At 35.6% G+C, this 22,416-nt stretch overlaps 2 protein-coding genes across 7 annotated transcripts; one reads left to right on the top strand and one right to left on the bottom strand.

The window, feature by feature from the left end:
* The first annotated feature begins 395 nt into the window (after positions 1–395).
* LOC126377385 (metallo-beta-lactamase domain-containing protein 1) lies at positions 396–1,742 on the top strand. The gene is made up of 4 exons (XM_050025116.1): positions 396–676; positions 763–927; positions 1,049–1,162; positions 1,364–1,742. The coding sequence occupies exons 1-4, from the start codon at positions 523–525 to the stop codon at positions 1,567–1,569; spliced, it is 639 nt and encodes a 212-aa protein (XP_049881073.1). The 5' UTR covers positions 396–522; the 3' UTR covers positions 1,570–1,742.
* On the bottom strand, positions 1,739–21,096 carry LOC126377009 (sodium/hydrogen exchanger 6). 6 transcript variants are annotated; one of them, XM_050024604.1, is made up of 16 exons: positions 20,641–21,096; positions 19,865–20,020; positions 17,945–18,105; positions 17,332–17,547; positions 15,474–15,547; positions 14,588–14,734; positions 13,991–14,091; positions 12,769–12,971; positions 12,163–12,274; positions 11,633–11,792; positions 11,035–11,086; positions 9,949–9,978; positions 8,668–8,733; positions 5,835–6,026; positions 4,795–4,875; positions 1,739–3,046 (listed from the first exon to the last, which is right to left on the bottom strand). In XM_050024604.1, exons 1-16 carry the CDS (start codon positions 20,864–20,866, stop codon positions 3,008–3,010), a joined length of 2,016 nt encoding a protein of 671 aa, XP_049880561.1. In that variant the 5' UTR covers positions 20,867–21,096; the 3' UTR covers positions 1,739–3,007. The 6 variants fall into 6 exon arrangements, with proteins under 6 accessions (XP_049880561.1, XP_049880551.1, XP_049880589.1 ...); XM_050024594.1 differs by lacking the exon at positions 8,668–8,733 and adding an exon at positions 7,659–7,733; XM_050024632.1 differs by lacking the exon at positions 8,668–8,733.
* Between the last annotated feature and the right edge of the window lie 1,320 nt (positions 21,097–22,416).

Raw genomic sequence — 22,416 nt, 5'->3', positions numbered from 1 at the left:
ACTTTAAATTCTTGTGATTTTAAAATTTTTTCAACCTTGTTACTATGATTTTGATAAAATATATTAAAAAATTAGGTATCTCTCTATTTGCATAACTAATTATTTTTTTAGTTTTATTCCACAAAACCGCCATCTAGCTAGTGATAGCAATATCGTTTTAGGAATTGTATAATTTGCTATTTCATTTCCTCTTTGCTAATGTAAACCGAGATAGAATGCGGAAATGACGATTTTATTTTGCTTTTTTCTATTCGATAACAGAGGGCGCTTATTATAAAGCATCATACATCTAATAATACAAACAGTGTTGCCAGGGACTGACTGGTTGTGATTTTCAGTGGTTTTTTGGTTGGTTTGTTTGACCTGTCTGTATGACATTTCACATTTTCCTCAATTTCCGTTCCTTGTCCAGTCCCCTCCTCTTTTTGCCCTCCTCCTTGATTGATTGATATATTGTTTGGATTAAATTAATACATTTATTCAAAGAATTTCCATCTTTTCAGTTTTGTTGCTAATAGTAAAATGAGTGAAATAAATGTATTGTTCGATGGCTATTCAATTATGAGTGCAAACGAAGAAGAAATGACTGCTAATTGCAGTTGTACTTTGTTGAAAGGCAGTCACAATATTATTGTAGATACGATGACGGCCTGGGATGGTGAAAAAATTATAACTGGTCAGTTACAAGACTAACTAAATCATCTCTGTCCTGAACTTAGTTCCCTATTATATACTAATTATTACATATTTTGTAATTTTCAGCATTAAAAGAACACGATTTAAATCCAGAAGATATACATTATGTTGTATCAACTCATGGACATTCTGATCACATAGGAAATAACAATTTATTCCTTAATGCTAAACATATAGTTGGATTCAGCATCTCATTTAGAAACAAGTATTACATGCATCCATTTGACAAGGGTAAAGAGAAAAATATCTTGTAGCTTTTATGGCTTGTACATCACTCAATACTTACCATTTTTTTTCTGCTTTAAGTATTATTAAGTAATTTTGAGACTAATTTGTGCATTATTTTCTTCAGGAGAGCCATACATCATAAATGAAAGTGTGAAAGTAATTCCTACTCCAGGGCATACACTGTCAGATGTGACTGTACTTGCTACTTCACTTCAAGGGGAGATGGTAGCTATGACTGGTAGGTTTTGATAAATGTATAATCAAGAACTTTTTATTTACTTATCTCAATTTTGGGAGAGCTCTTGTTCAAATTTCAAATGTTTTGTATTTCAATTCATAAAATTTCCAACAAAATACTAAAACCAAAAAAGCCAAAACTTCAACAATTTCCAAAAATATCAATTTTAAATAAAAAAAATATACTTTTTTTATATTTCAGGTGATTTATTTGAAAAGTTTGGAGATGTTGAAAATCCAAAAATCTGGCTGGAAGCAGGCAGTGAAGATCCTGTTAAACAGCTAAAAAACAGGCTGAAAGTTGTAGAAGTGGCAGACTGGATAGTGCCTGGTCATGGTTCCAAGTTTCAAGTCACTCCAGAAATACGACAGTGTTTGATAAATCAAGTAGGGGATTCTCCCACATGAACAAGAAACTACAGATATTCAGATTGAATGGAAGATGTTAACACCCATATTTGGTTACCCATATTAGGGCTAATATGTGTGTTTAAAGTTTTTAAACAGATATAATTAAATGTAGGTATACCTATGTATAAAAAAAATACTGCATTAAGGAAAAATAAAAGACATCTACTATTTTCAGTCAATTTTATTACACATAATTATGTCTTCCATATTTTTCAGTTTACATCACAAACTTCAAAAATAATAATTCATAAGTTAAAAACAATCAAGAGCGTAACTATAGGTAACCCTGTTAAACACACAGATCTTTATGTTGACACCAGGATAAACATGTAAACAGGCAAATGTAAAAAATATTAATAGAACTTACACAAAACACTCGGATTACCAAGAAATGTCATGTAAATCAAAAGTAAAACTACAATAAACTGTTAAAAACCAGCTTTGGAAACTAAACTTGTATAAAAAAGTAGATTTCAGATTAAAAATTCATGAAAAAATAGTTCATGGATTTTACATGCAATACACATTTAGTGTGATTATATCTAAATGTAAAACTATGGTTTCAAAAACCAGAAAAAGGACGAGTAGAATAACAATTTTTTACAGAATTCATGATCAAAAATAGTGTTTTTTATACTTGAATCGAATTAAAACTATAAACCCTAAACCTTTTAAGAAATTAGTACCTAACCCATTAAATGGATAATTTCAACAACATAAAACTAGGACCGATATTGTTCTACAATTTATACTGGATAGCTATGTAGACTAGATTGCCAGAAAACTATTTCTGCTTTAGATAAGATCGATATAGAAGGAACACGAAAGAAAACTATAAGTAGTAAGCTTACAGGGCCTGAAACTATAACATTTTTATACATGTAAGAAAACAGTACATAGTAGTTTGCACATACACGCAGGTCTAGTTACAAAATGGTGTACTAAATGCTAGTCGTGGAAGTACAGTATCCAGGCCCCCCATTTACAACTAAAAGTTAACAAATTATCCACTAATCAGAGTGCTCATTACATGACTCCTGCCTTACATAATCCTAATTGCATTGTAGCTAATGATTTGTAAATATCGTATATTTGTCACAATTATTTATCACAAACTGCAAAAAATATTTAGCAAACTTATAAAGAAAACATTGCATATTGTGTTCAATTTGGATATTTACAAAATTGGCGAATGTTTAGCTTATAATGATCGCAAATCACATCAAGTTTATCAAATTGTGGCACTCTTTTGTTTGCCTATCTAAGTGTCTAGATGTTACTTCCAGTGATACCTTCTACTGAGATCCGCGTGTCCACTAATCCAGGCCATAATTGCTGCGTGCATTTAAAAAACAATTTCCTATTAATTTACAATTTCACTATAATACGTCTAAATCTTTTGTATCACAGCCGATAGTCACTAATGTTATAAAGCTTAGACATGCCCATATCCGTTCCGAGAATTTATTGATAGCTGCAACGAAAAAAGAAATACATGTATAAAAGTAAAAGCGTTAACGTAAAATAATATATAAGGTATCACTTTGTAAAATAAAACAAAATAATAAACAGTCCGTGCTAAATTGGTTGGTAGGTACAAATTAAGAAAGGTATTGGCCCCGATTTCTGCAGACACCATCTATTTTTATTTTAAGTGATATCTATCATTTTCTTATCCGCCGAAAAAGAAAGGGACGGATGATTGACAGCTGTTAATTTTAAAATTAATAAATAACTTGGACAAATCAAACACGTATCTCGCTGGTATGCAAACCGTTTCACTGTCAACTTAATTCTGTCGGGTTTTTGGCCGATGTAAAATTTTTCAAGGATTGTTTTATATTTGTGCCTAAAATTGACGTGTGTTCCATAAATTTTACGCCTGTCGATTACCCGACCCTTTTCTTTTAGCGGTTAAGAATATGACTTAAAATAAAATTAGATGATGTCTATAGAAATTAGCATCATTGTAATGTAAATTTATACTAAATTATGTCACCTTACGAGTAGTGAAAACCGTTTCGAAGTTTTGTTGACAAAAATCTCAGATAAATTACTTTCTGAGATTCGAAAATAAGAGGTTTTCACCATCAGGCGACGTTACCGATATCTTCTAGAGTGGTGAGCTGCGCAAGTTTACGATAGCGTAAAACTATTTATTGTTTGTATAATTGGGTAGTTTCCTAGGTTGAAGATAAATTATGAAATTTTGATCACTAAATAAATACAGATCGAAAGGTGACAAAAAACGTAATATTTTTTCTATTTAACTTATTTATCAATTTCAATAAAGATAAATGTAATAATAAGAGCGACATTTTGTCACGTTTTCCCATAGGACGTCATAACGTCCCAGGTTACTTTTTCATACAAATTCCATAGTAATTTCGTGTTTTGACGTTTAGTAAAAAAGTAACTGATTTGACTAGTTGGAAACTAATCTATTACGCGTGCGCGTAAAACAAAGAAAGAACCTTATTGAGAAGAGACATTGAACTTTGGTTGTCAGCTTTTAGGACTAGACCAACGCCAAATCACACGATAGACACTGACTTTCATTAAATTACGTAATAATTAATGTATCAATAAATTAAGAAAAAAAGTACAGTCAGTGCACTAAACCTGATGACTAGGCAGGCAGCACGGCTTCAAGATCATGGCCTGTCATTTGAATGGGCGAAGGGAAAAAACAATAGTGCACTAATACAGTGAGTGGGTTCCGCAGACGTACCATGGTTCCGCGAAGTTATTTATTTTTGAGCAAGTATTGATAAAACAGTGAAACAATTTCACATTTAGAGTTGAAGTAGAGAGTTTCACCTTAGGTAACATGTTATGTTTATATTATGAAACACTTTATCTAAAGTGAAATTATTTCTAATAAAACTTTTTGTTTTTATTTAAAGTGTCCTTAAATTGTGATAATTTGATATGGGGTTACATAAGACAAAACGTATTCGACGGGAGTACCGTTATCTTAATAGTTTGGGGATCTTATATAATATAATAAAAACATATAATAACGGGTTCTTACCGCGTTTAAAGCAGGGACATAATTTACCAGTGACATAATATGTCAGTGTAGGGGTCCCCAAACTTTATGTATACACGCTTATCAGGGCACTATTAGGGCAAATGATTACTTAAGTTAGGGCACTGACAGTACGAAGATAAGCGTAAACTAACTACCCGAGTTGCAGAGTACTAAAAGAACACGTTTACCTGAGGATCTATAGTTGTGGGCACTGGGTTCTCATCGATGCAGAGATCCGAATCAGAGTCCGTTCGGCGTAGTGTGCTATCCTGTAATCGCAATAAAAAGTTGAGTATCCAATTGTAAATGTGATAATACTGCTGCTCTCAGGTGGGGAGGTGCTCGTCGTAATCAAACAATTCAGCAATTCTCTTGAATAATGTTATATTTTCATAAACAATGTTAACTCTCCAACTCTTCATAACAGATTACCGCAACCGAACAAAATTCCACGTCACCGCCTTTTAAAAAGGCGGGAAAGCGTTCCCGTTCGAAAAAGAAGAAATCAAAATAAAAAACAAATGAAATAATATGCCAGTTCCAAATTAAAAATAATAAAGTCGTGACACAGATTCACGACTTTATTCCGTCTGTTATTAAGTTATATAATCTAATAATAATTAAATAATAAAATAAACATTACAAACTCTAACATAAATAAATACCATGATAATCTACTGAGCATTGTGGTTGGGCTCACGATCGCGAGGTCCTAGGATTCCCGTGAGCGACGTCTTACGAGATATCACTTTGCGAGACTGTCCCCAGTTTGGCCAGTACATTGCTGATTGCAACCACCTGATTGTCTCAGAAGTTAGTTGATTCCATGCTTGGCACGTTAAGCCGTTGGTCCCGGTTACTACTTAAGTACTGATGTAAGTGCGTAGTCGTTAATGAGCCATGTCACGAGCCTTTGGCGGTTTCATAATAATCCTGACATCAAGTTCGCTGAGGTTGGTTGTTCACCTCACAACCCACACCATAGAAGATCTACTGGAAGTGACATATATTTCACTTAATTCGCCCAATACGAATAAAAAAAGTCATAGTAGTACAATAGTAGTTATTAGTCAAAGCCCGCTATAAGTATACCGCCTGCGTAACGTAGCGTAACCGTGCCCACATAACTGAGAAAGTTAAGAAGATTCACGCAGACAAAGTTACGAGCGAGAAGCTTGTAAATGATAAAATCTCGATTCATCCAAGGAGCATAACTTCAATTACTTACAGCTTGCGTGTACTGATGCGTGGTGGTGAGCACCCGAGCGATGGGCCTCATGAAAGCAGGGAGGGTCTCCGTGAGCGGCGGCCGGGCGTGGGTAAGTAGGGGCTTCAGCAATCTTGAGTCTACTGCACCCCATAGCCGCGCGAGGCGGGCCTTCTCCCCGCTACTACCGTCGCCTGAGCCTCGCGGCGTTTCCTACACGAGAAGAAAGTTAAGTTCATGCGAAAAATTTTTAGAGAGTTTGAATTTGGAACAATCATAAATTAAATAATATATTTTTTTACTCTAGTCTTTATTTATTAAATCTCGAAAACCGGGTCCTACGAGGTCCTAAGATATATTATTAGTAGTCTCATTTTCAGTGACTTCAAAAAATAATGAATAATGCGATAAGGGAAATTTTCAATCAGATTTATAACTTTATTTTAGTGCAGCATTTTAATGGTTTATGCTCCAAATGCTATCGGTGGAATGAGTATATACCCAGCGGTATACATAAATAAATAGTATGACTATTTGTAATTTATGCTTGTCATTTGATTTAGTACAAAACTTAATTTTATTTTAGTCTAGCCAGCAGCTGTAAAAATAGTGCCGTCCTTCACTTATGACGAGTGCAAGACCGAGGTAGAACTAGGTTCAGAACTGTCTAACTAAATTAAAATTAAGTTGGTGCGTGTCAGAATGAGGACTAGTTTTATTATAAAGCATTTATAAACACGTTGAACGCCAGAAAAAAACATGGTCTAGTCGAGTGAGTTGCGAGACAGAGATATCCCGACCCGAGAGATGGCAGACACCAGTGTCCATTCGATACCCATTTGACATCTCGGAAAATAATGAGTAAATCGCTTTTCCTTAAGCAGTCTGTTACTTTTTTTGTTATTTCCAGACCATTTTCGAAAAAAAAGAGTCTCTACGATTTTTGGACAATTCTCACATTTTTGGTGTGACCCCAGGGGAAAGTGCATCGTCGGACCCATGGTGTCTGTCATGGCGTTCAACCTGTCAACTTAAAGGGACAATTATTATTGGCTATTGCAAATATAATACTTATTATTTTTATAACTCGACAGTAAATGTTGTAGGTAGCTAGTACCCAATAAAAAAGAACTTTAACCAATAACCAACAAGAAAAATATCGTAACATAATTGTACAGTAAACGATACATCAGGCATACAAACTAGATTATTTACTTGTAGTTGATAAGAATTTTCAAAGGTAAATAATGCTCAAAAATATATTTAAAATATATTATTGCAAACAGACTACAATCTAGAACCGTTCGAGGTTCTGTTACGAATAAATGACTGTTTGACACTAGTTTGTATACACCATAGTACGTAACACCACGAACCGTGCAGTAACTTACACTTCTCATCAAAAAATGGAAACTCTTATGAATTTAATTACTACAATAAAATTACGTTATTTTTTATTCCTAATAGGAGGTACTTCGAGAGTACTCGTATTTAATAGATTTCGGATAATCTATATGAAACATGAATGCGAGGTGTTTCAATTATATTGATGAGAATTGTACTTAGGTACATAATTATTTAGAAACATTTTCTAATACTCCGTTAAATATAGCTAGATTAATTTGACAGCTGTTAGAACGGTACATTTTTTTAATACCTTTACCTCTTTCGCACTAGACTATAAGTAAACTATAACTGCTACATTTCTGTTTTTTTTTAATAATTATTAAAGCTATAAATAACGAAGTATAATGAACCATGCAGTGACGTGTCGTTGACTGCACCAGTGTTGCCATACCAAAAAAGTGCAAAAATAAGAAATAAGTGGAAAGTATATGTACATACTGCCAAATGGTTTAGTTGCCAAGGCATTATCACTCCATTGTCGCCTTTGTCCCATTTAACTACCATGCGGCCAGTCTAGACATCAAGGAAACCAAACAAACCGAAAAGTCAAAATAAAATCACATGCGTATTAATAGAAAACAATTAGTTATTGATCGAAACAAAATCAGTTATATCAAAATATTAAAATGTTATTATTCTTCTCTCGTGTGGGTTGTGAGGTCAATGACCTACCTCATCAACCTTGGTATCGCTATTTGGTATGCTGCTATTTAAATTTTGTGTCGATCAATAGAAATAAGTAGAGTACCTAATACAGATTATTTCACATTTTTAGTGACATTTTTTATGTTGAAAATTAGTATAAAATAATCTGTATTGTATCTTTTTTAAATTATCCACTCCGTTAGTAAGTTAGTTGCATTACACAGTTAAGTACGTGCAAGCTTTAAAAAATGATGCATTCAAATCGGCATTAGAGTGAGTGCACACCTAGGGACCCCGCTTGAGAACCGATTGATTTTTAGTCAATGAGGCTAGGCTACGTTCCCCCCAAAAAATACAGATGGCGCTGTACAGATTTGTATTAGCTTAACCTTCTAATTTCATCGACAAAAGACATATGCATCTTTTCTCTTTGATTTTGGGTATAAATGATGACTCTTGTTATTATACCGAGGCACAACACATCTTCCACCCATTATTATTCTGATCATAATGAAGTGAAGCAATATAGGTAGCAACATAATTCTATATGTATCTGACCCAAGTATCAAGCAACAATTTCATTTATATATGCCTCTGCTATTACATTATATTTTTGAATAATTATGGTGTATCAATTAGCCACACCTCAAGGAGATGCGTTAAAATCACGTTTAACTTATATAAACAAGTCACTTTTCCACCATTCCATAGGATGTGCACAGACCCTAACATGCTTTAAGATTGGTGTTCAAATCTGCATTAATGGAATAAGATAAGTCATGCAGTAATGAAGCGCCCTTACTGCTGCCCTGTCGCAACTCGTTTGCGCCGGGTCCAAATTTCTGAGGCCCAACCCTATGTCAGCCGGCTAAACAACAAATAACATTTAGTTTGAAACTGTTATTTGTAATCTATTCGGGAGAATTCGAAAATATTTCAGGTAGTGTTCAACAGTAAAGATAAAACATTTATTCGTCACTGGAAAGGCAAAATTACATAAGCGCCAAAATATCCTAAATTAGTAGTCCATCTTATGATATCTATTGCTAGACATAGAAATTGAAAAAACAATGTAAACTTACGTTGACGTCATCTAAATTGGATAAATGGGTAAAAAGTTATGATAAGAAACGAATAAAATACTTTAAACGGCTTTTTCTTGAAATGGCATTTTGGCGCTTACGTAATTTTGCCTTTTCAGTGACTATATTTAGAACATATTCATTATCCGTCAAATTAAATTTCACTTTACGCCATTTCCTGTCTTGCCGATTGAGACCCGCGCGTACCTTACGCGTACGCAATAACTCATTTATATACCAGTGTCATTATAGTGCGGATGCGTGTTATCCGCACGTAACTGATCCGCATGATAGGAAACAGGTCATGATGGGAAGAAATACTATCAGCACGATATTCATTAAGTTGTTGAACACTACCCCGTATCTCATATTATCAAATTCAACTTGTATAATATATGGTGGTAAGACAGAGTAAAGGATTTCGCTGCTACGAGCTAAGAATATAAATAATTATATATTAAATAGTAGCTACTTACATAATTATGACAACATGAAAATTAATATAGATACTAATTTACTATGACAAATACCGGTTCACAAACTTTCCTATATGCTAACATAATTAAATTCGTTAACCTTTCTGCGTTCATTCTTAATTTTAAAATTATTTTATAAACAATGAGTAAAACATTAAAATTTGTAACAGAGAATTAAGAAGAAGACATCTACTTCGCGTTGGAAGTGGAAGTTTCGAATTCGAGCTTGGTTACCGCGTATTATGCACAGAAACGAAATAAAGCTAGTCTCTTTTAAAGACGTGAAGAGTAGGAAAGTGGGTATAATCACGGACCACTCCGTGGTATAGTTTTGAAATAAGCATACTTTTCACAATTTGCAGAACGATATACTGTGAACAGCTTAATACTAACAAATCCCTTTATTTCTAAAAATACCAGTGAATTAGCACTCAAAAAGAATGAACACAGATTTGTGTATGGACAAAAGCACCGAGTGACATGTTACATACAAAGCGCCATTGATGTGCGTACACGCATACGTACCGCTCCGCCAGTGTCCGTGGCCTGGTACAGCTGCCAGAAGAAGGTCTTATTAATGTCATGCGCACGTCGCGCCGATGCGTAACGTAACATGACGTCACTCAATGACCGAATGAAATTGCCGAGTGAATGATACAGGCTAACGTACTTCTGTTAACTTTATTTTTCGTACAATCTCAAGTTATTGACGGTTGAAACTTTTTCCTGTTTTTTTTCAATAGTAATCTCAGATAAAATAAGTACTCATTCATTCGTTCAATGATGGCACAGCTTAAATTGTAATAAAAATATTCTTTTATTTTGTATAAATGCCAAAACCGACTCCAGTAGCGTGAGGTGATATGCGTTTCATTATATGATTCACAGTGATTGATCTGATATGTTTACTAATACTAAAGGGCAAGCGATAATACGCAACACAGGGGACACAACTGTTAAAATATTATGTGAACACAAACATTAGAAAGCATAGATAATTAAAAATTTTACACACAATCTATTAAATAATATAAAAACTTGAAGTACAGAATTCTGGTAATTTAATTGTTTTAAGAAGATGTCATTAACACTACCGCAGTCTTGTCGTCAAGTTTGTGGTGGTAATCATGGCTACGGTATAGTCACGGTGACGTCATATTATATTGATAACACGTTTTATTATGGGCGTGCCAATAAGAAGCAAGGAGTCGGCGTATGAATGTACGAACTATCCAGTTCAAAGGGGCTGAGTATTTTTACTATCTCCCCAGCCTTCCCCTCGGCTTGTACTCCGGCCGTTAGAAATTTCCTAAAAAAAATATCGCCAAACTCTTTTCTCATTGCTCCAAGGTTGGAATACCACCATACCACCGCAAACTTGACAGACAAAGGTGCTAGTGTGGATTGGCATCTTCATAAACTATTCTTATGATTTTACTGTTATATAAGGCCAATAGTAACTAATAAATTACTTACTGGTGAGCTAAGTCTTTAAGTGCATTGGACTAAAGTCTAAAATTAAATAATAATTTGGAAAGATACACACTTTTGCAAGGGACCGTAGTGTAGGTAGTGTAGAATTGTGTACTTTTTCTTATAATGTATACTTACACTTCTCACGTCGCGGTACGGCAATGCCTCGTTTTCATCGTTTTGTCCTTGTCTACAAAATATGAAAATGAATTAAAATGTGATCCAGGCAAAAGCTATTTAAGTAGATCTGACAAATAAATCACGTACATTTATTGGTCGAAACCTGCAATTCAGATCAGCTATAAACTATGCAGGTCGTGTCGTATCAGGAGGTGGAAGAATTTTGCGGGAAGAAGAGAGGAATGGCGATTACTCCACCGATAAGAGCGCAGTTCTTAAATAAAGAGAGATATAATTTATGCAGTCGTTGAAGTATTCTTTCAATGAAGGGACCATGAGGCAAAATATAATTTTACTCTGGGATTGAGCATAGCCTCTTTGGTATTAACCATCAAAATGTATATCTCTCCTCCTAGATTTCGGCTACAGCGACTGCTCTTTCTTATGGGAACTCAATTCTTAGGGTTAGGAACTTTGCTGGTCGGCTCTTAAGTGTGTTCTTATATGGCATCAAGAGCCACTCTTGTTGACAAACTGACAGAATACACGTTAGAACACCGCTGACGTAGTTAAACAGATGGCCGGTCTAGTTTTCTCATTGGCCGAGAATGCTCACCCAGTAGGTATACGCAGGTAGGCGAGAGCGTGTGTCGCGGCCCCGCCTTGCAGCACGACAGTCGCGATGACGATGAGAGAGGTGGTCGTCAACATGGCTTGTCTGGACTCGGACACTGTGTTGCGGATGGCTAGGGCGAACGACATCGCGCCGCGGAGACCTGAAATACAATACATGTACTAGGAATATTGGCACTTGATTATGTTCATAATCCAGTGGGGTCTGCATGGGTCATGTCGTCGCACGCGACGCGATAAATAGACTCCGACCAAAAGATACGTCGAGTTTTACCTAAAATATAATCCTTGTATACGTTCGATGCACGCTATATAGCACAACCATTCTACTGAGTTATTAGCGTACAGAATTATGGCCTGAATCATCCCTCAAAGATTTTGTTACGATGTCGATAACACTCTGTATACACATCAACCGCACCGCGCGCGATTTATATCTACGGCTTCGACCAATAGGCACGGTTGTCATGCAGGTGAGGGCTGGTAATATCTTTGCGGTTAAAGTTTACTTACCTGAGAAGAAAAGCATGTGTTGGAAGTTCATCGGGATGGGTGGCTTCCGTCCGAGATTGAGCAGAAACGATAGCGGGTAGATGTTCACCGCTCGACCCAAGAATGAAGTTACCTATTTTCTTGGTTAAGGAATATTCATAGAGTTTAAAATAATAGGGTATTTGACTGGGTCAAAGATAAATTACAAAATGCCAATCTAGAAAGTCAAAAGCCAGTTTTCGGCTTATTTTCGAATTTTATTTATAAATTAAGTAACAATGAGTACGTTTGACCGCTTTTGTTGATGTCCTAGGACAGTATTTCCATACAAACTCAAAAGAAAACTATCGTTTTGACGTTTCATAAAAAGTATCTCATTTGACTAGGAAGTCAAGAAGCCTATCTTTCTCTGTTGTACAGAGGAGAGCGAGGAAGTGGATAAAATGCTGAATGAGTGCGTTGCGACCTGTACGCCACCTTCGAGTCTTTTGACCACTTTTATTGATGACGTCACATGATATTATTTCGATACAAACTCCGAAGAAAAATTTCGTTTTGACGTTACGTAAAAAGTATCTCATTTGAATAGTTTGAAACTAGGCTATTATACTTTTTTCAAAAGGATACAAATCCAGCGAAGATGAACCAGGGGTCGAAGTGGTGTTTTGGGAATGTGAACATGGAGACGCCGATGTATGTGAATATGAAGTTCTCTGCCAGGAAGTTGAGCAGCTCGAACAGCTGTTTGGTGCGGTTGCGGGAGTCAGACGACAAGTTGTTGTATGTATAGTGCGCTTGGCATATGCCGCAGAATAATACTGCTACTACACCTGGAAGTATAACAATAATAAATGACAATTATATTTTCATTAATAAAATCTTAGTTTTTCTTAGTGGTCCCGTGGTTGTGCTTTAGACTCACTTGCCAACAGTGGCAGACCAACTAGAATTGAGAAGAGTGGGGCCACAACATCAAGCAGGATCGGACTCTCACCTCACTGGCATGGCATTTTTTTAAATCAAGGAGATATTCTTTGATGGTAATATTGAAAGTACTAGTGGTCAACTGTATGGTTTGGGGACCCCTTTTGCAACAAATGTAAATAACTTCCAGGACAATGGTGATAATAGTAACTCTTCCTGATCAGATCAGATAATCATTACTACATTCACATTACAGCATAATGCGTTGCTCAATGAAAGTGTGGTGTGTGTGTTATGTGTGACTGTGTATTATTGTATATATTAAAATGTAAATCAAAGGTCCCAGTTTGGAATCCCGGTCGAGACATATTACGAAATTCACTTGATGCCTAGTTTGGTTAGGACATTACAGGCTGATCAACCGAGTGTCCGTAAGTAAGTTGTGCCACGGATGGCACGTTAAGCCTTTGGGTCCGGTTACTACTTAGTACTTATTGGTGTAAGTACGTAGTCGTTATATGAGCCATGTTAGAGCTTTTAGCGGCTCAGTAATAACCCGGACTAGGGTTGATGAGGTTGGTCACAATCTCGCAACCCACACGAAAAAAACTTTCTTATAAGGTCCCACAGCTAGGCAAAGGCGTCCCTATCTTTCTTTTTTTCGAATTCATGTTTGGATCATAAATGATTGTGACGTGCTCAACCGTGAAGAAAAACATCGCGAGGAAACCCACATTCCCGAGAAACGCATTTTCGGAGATATGTGATCTAACCTGTATTAGGCTGGTTTTCCCTTCGCGGGTTGGATGGTCAGACAGGCAGTCGTTTCTGTAAAATCGGACCTGTCAAGTCTTCAGGTTACGTAAACGGACCCTGAAAGCGGTATAACGCTAAGGAGATGATACCTATTAATAGATTACAATACCTGTAAGTTCACAGACTTCAGCGATGAGGAACGCGGCGTACGACATCAATACGAAGAGTGCTGACTCCAGCAGCGGCCACTCCCGCACGTGGGTGAACTTCGTCATGTGCAGGGGAGTTAAGGCTTTTTTATTTATATTCTTTTTGTAGTTCACCGGCTTACTTTTCAAGCGGAGAGCGCAGGTCCGCGCCAAGGCACAGGACTTGCACCAATGAGTTATTCATTGACCTTAAGAACAGTTTTCATTAACACCATAGACTAAGGCATAATACTGCGTATAGAACGGCAACTCTCCGCTGCCCACCAGCGGCTGAGCTATATATGTGTAAAATGTACGGGGTGTGCTAGCACAGGGAAGTTGAGGATGAGGTTGGTAATCCACCTTATAACCCACACGTTAGAAGAAGACTAACACAGAAGACTCGAGCATTATAGACGGCGATACGGCTCACTACCTATCACGTTGGTCTAACAGAAAGCTCGGGTAAGGTGTGGGTACTTAGCCAACTGTAAGTTGGCTTCAGATTATGTCTGGCTCTGCCAAGGGATTGCGGGAGTGACTTTATATATTATATTGTATGTATTTATATATTAAAGGATATCAATGCAGTGAAGCAGCCCATCAGGGCTCCAACGAGGAGCGACAGGCTGAATATCCCGATGAAGTCTCCGATGGCGCCGAGAAACGCTGTGATCTCGAACCCGCCGTCATTTGAGTACCTCTTCTCATAGTTCTGGATGGCTCTGGAATTAAATGTGTAACACTATGGTGTAGTCTACTGTCGTGTGTAATCGTATACCCATTTCGTTAGCTCTACTACGCTAGCTATCCAGTTTATTCCCGAACGTCGATCTCCTTCGCAAAGCTCTTGGCCGGCCAATACTACGCCTACCGCCGCTTGCCAATTCGCCCGGTGCCGTCTTCAGGATCAGCCGCCCTCGCGTACATTATTCTTTGTAAACCTAGAGTAGCCCATTTATGTTATACCGTTTTCTTATATTGTTTTTTTGCCTTTTAATGATCAATATTTCCGTATCGAAAGTGTATAGGAACGTTTTAATTCATCGCAAACCAGACGCCCCTTACAAATGTTTTCTAAATATTTTTTGCTTTTAAATGATTTACGAAGAGTGCAACACCGACAATATGATGAAATTATATACAATTTATTTAAAACCATAATGTAGTGTGAACGGAGCCTTAATATACAGTCAGACATGCAATCATTATCGTATGTAGACAGGGTGTTAGTGACATCGTAACGAATACTGAGGGCGATGATTCTGGGTTAATATCAAGTGGATATTTCCGTCGGAAAATTCATGTATTTTTTTGTTTTTTTAAATTATTTTAAATTCTATACTTTTACTATGGAAAAATTCCACTTGACATCAACTCAGAATCATGGCCTGAATCATCCCTCAAAGTTTTCGTTACGACTGCGTTACTAATACGTATAATATTAGTATGTTGTATAATTACCCGCTGAGTACTAAAGCCACCGCGTCGTTGAGGACACTCTCGCCGAATATCATAGCGTATAGGTTGACGTCCACCTGAAAAAACATATAATTCAACGTTCACGTGACCGCTTCATGAAACCGATCCCTTTGACGCTAACAACTGCGACTTATACATCTTGATAAATGAGGCACGTTGTAAACGAACAATGTTATCCGTCGCATTTTTAATAGAGCAAATTAACAACTACTTTACTGAAAAAAAAAAAAAAAAAACTACACCGGTAGGTGTATATTTTTATAAGTTTTCACTAGCCTTCTTTTAGACCTAAAATGGTGTTGATTTTATTTTAGAGAATGTGTAAATGTAAACTATGTGTCAGAACTAATAAATAAATAAATAAACATACATACAAAATTGTAACATGCACAAAATGAAAATATAAGCTAGATCAGAGGTAGTAGGTACTTTAGTTATTAATAAAATTAACAAATATATATAATTGAGGTATTAACACGCTATCAAATTTTATCTCACAAATGAGATGAATAACAGAACATATTGTGCGTGTTATCGTGTTTGGATCACTTGTGTAATCTAGCAGTATTTGCCATTAATTGCCTGCAATTAGACCAGACATAATGCTGGCTTAGGGCGTTTTCGCACTACATTCGATCCGTATCCGAGTCCAACTACGACGGAAAGTAGAAATTTACTTAGAGACGTAAACAAGAACTGCACGTTGGAAGATATGATGAAGGCTACTCATCTTCCTCTAGCATTACTTTCTCACAGGGTCCGCTTACCTAACCTGAATATTTGACAGGTCAGAAGCGACTGCCTGCCCAATACAGGTTAGGTCACATACTTCCGAAAATGCGTTTCTCGGGAATATGGGTTTCCTCACGATGTTTTCCTTCACCGTTGAGCACGTGATAATCATTTATGATCTAAACATGAATTCGAAAACAAATTCGACAATCATTGGTTTAGGCATGTGCTGGATTCGAACCTGCGACCTGAAAGTGAGAGGCAAGCTTTCTACCAACTGGGCTACCACTCTCATACGATGAAGGCTACTAACGATGCTATATTCGTAGCGGAATTTTGGGTCGATACTATTTATGATGATTACTTGACAACCTAGTCAAATTATCTCATTTTTATGAAACGTCAAAACAAATTTTCTTTGGAGTTTGTGTGGAAACACTGTCTTGTGCACAATGATTGTCATCAATAAAAGTGGTCAAGCGTCGTACTCATTGTTACTTAATTCATAAATAAGTCGAAAAGTAAAATAAGATTGATTTTTGATGTTAGACGAGCTTCTATTTCTAGAGCTTCTATGTCAAATACCCTATTGCATCAGCTACCACGCATAGTCCTACGACCATTTCGAAGCCGTCACTTCATGAACTCGGATCGGATGTAGTGGAAAAATACCCTTAGGTTCACTGGCTTGCATAATTATAGGTAGGTATGAAATGAATTAAATGTTTGTAGGGCGTCTGTAGAAAACGTCAAAGTCAATTCGCACAAATCATCAAAATCAAAATTTGTTTCAAAATGAAATAAATAGTTACGCTGTATCTTTAAATGCGTTTCCGTTTTGGTCTGGTTAACCAAACACATAACGCGGTTGCCTACAAAAAACCTGTTACAATCAAAATAAGGATTTTTTTGGTACCTAAAGCAAAATCTTTATAAGACGAGTGGCACGATATTTCACTTTTTTACTACTGTAATTGTAGTTTTGAATAAAATATTCAACATTAATAAGCATCGCACACAGCGTCTTATTATTAGGTCTTATTCACACCAACAACGGAGAAAATAGCATACCTACCTTAAATAATGGACTAGGTACTGAAGAACTTACCTTTAACTGGGAGAATATGGCAAGAATAGTGAGCGGGTCGGTAGGCGAAATGAGAGCCCCGAAGTATAAAGTGTCGAGGAAGGTAAAACTGGCTGCTAAGGACTTCGGCATCAACTGTACACAACCATACATTATAGCACCGATCACCAGCGCCGACAGAGCCGTACCGACCATTGCGAACGTCAATATGGCGCCTAAGTTGCGGAAGAAGTATTTCTGAAAAACAATAATCCGTTTTAGTTCATTTGGATAACATAATTATTTAATCATAGAATAAAGAATAGTACTAGGTATGGAGCGGACACACTTCACTCCGTGTCAATTCGCATCGGTGCAGACCTAGATTTACCTCATTCAACACTTGTCTTACTTTAGTCTAGTCTCTTACTAATGAGTAAAAGAGTGCACATAGCATAAGAATAGTTTCCTGTCCGAATATAGCCCAGTTTGGTTATTTAAAAAAGAAATTAACTGCTAATTAATTAATATTTCTGTCAAGAAATAATGTAAATATAAGAGATATTTTTGTTCCTTTGTAGGTACCATCAAGGAAAATAGCGATAATATATACGGTAAGAACATATTTGTTTCGTTAGTATTGTAAGGTACTTACTCTTTTGAGGCAATATCCCGCGTGGAATATTATAGGAGGTAAAATGATGTTGAAAAATATTTCAGGATCAAATGTAGCTTTCAGATCTATCTCATTTTGCTCCAAGTTGTGAATTTCACCTCTGAAGCTATAAGCGTATGTCTTATTTGGTACTGGGATTTCTGAATGAGAAAGGAAGAAGATTAAGCAAATTCACTGTTAGTCCTAACAGCGCTACATCCGATTCTTATCCGATAAGTAGTACAAAATGACTTAGAGATATCGGATGACGGATACCAGATGTAGTGTAGTGTATCAGGTGTAGTGATGTGGTGTAGTGTAGTGTATCAGGTGTAGTGTAGTGTAGGGTATCAGGTGTAGATGTAATTTGTGGAATAAGTTACCACATATGGTAAAAGACAACATGTACCATGACGTATTAATTATTACACCTCCCGAACCCGTCCCATCGTGCCCGCCTCGTAATGTAATAAGGTCTCTTTGTACGACGCTTGGCCATCGATCGGGAGTGTAGGTACGTAATTATAGCTTTGAAAAGATTAGCACAAACAATCAATTACGTTGCACTACAGTGGCCTCTCCTTATCAATAGGAGATTTCTTTATTTGCCATTAATGCAGCGTAAAAGATGTTACAAACAATAACGACTTAGCATTGAAATTATAAAATAATGCAAAAATAAAAATTTTAATTCAATTTAAACAATAATCCTGGCATAAATAAAAAAGTTAATTGCATTCTCATTATTTTGTCCAAATTTAAAATACATGTCGTATGTAGATATCATAAAGAAATAAATTTATAATTTAAGTTAGGTAATAAATTCATAGTAATAAATTAATAAGTTAGTTAACCAAAATAATTGTCAATATTAAAATACTTTTTATATTGTTACAGTTGAGGAGGTGTAGTCTAAAAAATGCTACAAGTTATTCTAGTCTTATTCTGATCAAATAACAGAAAGAAAGAAGATGGGAAAAAATGTTTTTCGATCTATTTTGAATTTAATAAAATTTATTAATAATTCTTAAAAAGAATAAATAAATAATATCTGAATTACCCTTATTATAGGAAAATAGTGGATGTAGAACTATATTACTATCGTTTTCCTCATGGTTTAACTATTTGCACAAATTATTATTACATCATGTCTAACAACAAACAATACTTCATTCATTCAAAGAACTGTTACAAATGCTTAAGGTCTAAAGTAGGTATTATGGGAAAGTATCATGATAATTTTATGAATAATGTAGTTCAATTCAATTCATTTATTCAATTTTATAACCTGACAGAATATACACCAAAAATAGTAGTGAATGAATTCAATAATTATAAGATTATGGAAGTCAAGGAAGATCTACTTTGTATGATTTTAGCAAGCCACTAGATGTAATTAGCTACCTAAGTTCTATGATGATATGTAAGAGGCTTTTAATAAAGTATTATTTTTTTAATTAAGTAAAAACCTTCCTTTACCATGGCAAAGAAGTCTTATTAGCTATATCTTATTTTACAATCTGATTAATCAAAGAACAATTAAAGATAATATATGTATCTACCTAACTATATAATCTTTAAAATGTGCCAGTAAATTGTTTCATTTAGTATTATGTATTATAAGATTCTTATTTTTATTTAATTATTTAGATACAGGTGACATTTAAGCAGGCATTTTGCCTTAAATAATTGGTTACTGTACTTTTTAAACCCTACCTATATTTTTTTTACCCTACAATTTATCATAAGGTTCTTTCTTCAGGACCCTCGAAAGAATCAGAAAATATGTAGAAATTGATTAGAAAAAGCAGCACTTATAAAAGTAAATTTAAGAAAAAATCCCTCTCACATAACATATTGTAGTTTTGTTTCAGCATACTTCAACAAAATTTAATAAAGACACAGCAACTATTTACGTACCTCCGGAAGAGATCTGTATTTTGTCTGGGAAATGGAACCGTAGCACATCCGGTGGTACGGACAGGTTGTATTTCGTGTCGGGGTCTGGATGTGCATCAATGTATGTGACTTGGTTCGTACTGCCTGCATAGCGAATGATTGCACCTACTATCAGTCCTGTTAAAAGATTAAAATTATAGTTTATCAACAAATTTGTTTACTATTTCATCCCAATATAAATTTCAGGTCAGAAGGAGAGTTTACTTCTACTTTCTTACATCATTTTATCTCTCTTGCTTATTTCATAAGTAATATGGCTAATATACTGAATAATTCTGTCTTATTCAACAATTTGTTAATAAGAAGATAGTTATCTTCTTGATATTTAAATAAAATAGGTACCTAGGTAGTGAGTCTCTTTTATTATTAGTTAAGGAAAACAGTCAGTTATAAACTGTAATAACAAGCATATAAATAGAAATATCTCATTTACACAAATCCCTTAAATCTGTAGGGCATCTGTTCATAAACCAAAGTTAATTGGTTCAGTTATTATCAGACAGCAGTATTGAATTGCAGCCTTTATCATGCTTGAAAAGACCTCCAAATTCATAAAGTTCTGTTAATACAAACTTTTTAAACTAAATGTAGTAACACGTAATTGTACAAAACTATGAAAGAGTCAATAATTTAGTAAACACGTCGAAAAAACCAAGGTCTTTAGTCGTCGTCATGTGACTATAATTACTTAAGGAAGATACTTCAGAAAATGTTGATTATAGTTGGCGAATGCTTACCATATATCACAGCTAGTCCTGTTTCGTTCAGCCAGCTCACCCGACGGTGTTTGAATACCCAAATCGTCAGCACAGTTAGGGTCAGGAGGCAAGTATAAATCAGGAGATTTAAGCTGTCGATACGATGTAATAACGTCGCTTTCGCGTCCAGTGCGATGTCCGTCCCTGAAGCCCGACATACCGCCAAATAATACAAAACAAAACTCAAACCAATGAAGATTTTCATATTGCTTCCAGCAATTACTTATTTCGCATTACATAAATCGATTTAATCCCAACACACAACTGGAGGAACTACGACATTAGGTCGTTACGGACTTAATCTTATCACTTCCTCCGTAAAAATACAACGAGAAGATCAAAAATCAATTAAAAAGACACAAAATCTACTGTGTATATTCGTCCTTTCAATCAATTCACTGGAAAACTTGAAAAATGAAAATAGTAATGAAAAAGTGACATTCCGTTATTATGCGACCGAAAATTTACACTATCACTGAATGTTCTCTCTCTGTTGCGCTTCAACACGTTCAATTGAGCAAACTGAGATAACTCACTTCAGGTAATATGCATTGTAATTTAGTCGACTTATACAAACTGTCAAACTCAGTTTTAAAATACTGTGTGCAAAGGAAGTCACCTACACAGCTTCTAAAAGCAAATTAAAGTATGAATGAGAATGATTCTAGTAAAATATATCATAACTTTTTAGTGGCATTTAAATAATATTTTTGAAATATCATTTACGTTCGGTTTTTTAATTTTCCATGTATGGATAAAGCTCGGTGAGGTGTGCGGTGTGGGTATTAAGTTCATCTTGCAATGAATGTGATGAAAACCTCTGACTACTCTTATGAGAGATTTTCCAGGCTACGTTCCTCAAGATGGCGCTGTAAAGATATATTGAAGTAATAAATGATTGATGATCCATCTTCAACACAAGGCTTTTGTCCGTTTCTATAACGGTATTTCTGGTAGGTAGCTAGGTAGGTACCTATTTACATTTATATGCAGTTTATTCTTTATTCTATAAATACTTTTGATCCTTATGTTCGAAGCCATTCGAAGGTGTTCGATGACTCTTGGTCTCCAGTAAAAATACCTAACTTCTTTAAATTATAGCCTGTGTAGAGATTATAAATAATTAATTATAATTTTAGAAGTCAATGTAAGTAATTAAACTAGTACCTGCTGGAATAGGAAAGAATTAGAAAACATAGAACGCGTTCCGATGCTTACCTTCGAGTGCATGTCGTAAAAGTTAGAATGGACTAAAGATTAAGCGATGACGTACCTACACTCCAAGATGAGGGATTGTCATGGACGAGGGGCTAGCTGGTCTGTGTTTATCCATCTTTGGACTACTTACAATTTCAAGTGTCGCCGTAGTATTATTCCTTATTCTATGATGTGGCTGCAAAAGTCACCTTCGAAGTTATGGAGTAGGTATTTAACTAACAATATGGGCGACGAGTTGGTGGCTTGTCACCAATCACCATTATGATTTATTACAGGGCTAATTGATTACTTGTGCGACACAAAAACGTGCGGAAAAGGGATTACGGATGGACTATTTTATATAGGGTGAGTAACATGTACCGAATACTGACACCTGAGAGGGATAATTCAGACCGTGATTGAGTTTATATCAAGTGGTATTTTCCGTCGCAAAGTTATGTTTTTTTTAAGATTTTCATTTTATTTTCAAATCTTAACTTTTGCGATGGAAAATTCCACTTGATATTAACTCGGATACGTATGGGTGTTAGTGACAAC

This window comes from Pectinophora gossypiella, chromosome 2, assembly GCF_024362695.1.
Source record: "Pectinophora gossypiella chromosome 2, ilPecGoss1.1, whole genome shotgun sequence".
Taxonomy (NCBI): domain Eukaryota; kingdom Metazoa; phylum Arthropoda; class Insecta; order Lepidoptera; family Gelechiidae; genus Pectinophora; species Pectinophora gossypiella.
Note: the sequence above shows the minus strand (reverse complement) of the source record. Positions and strands in the feature narration are given on the sequence as shown.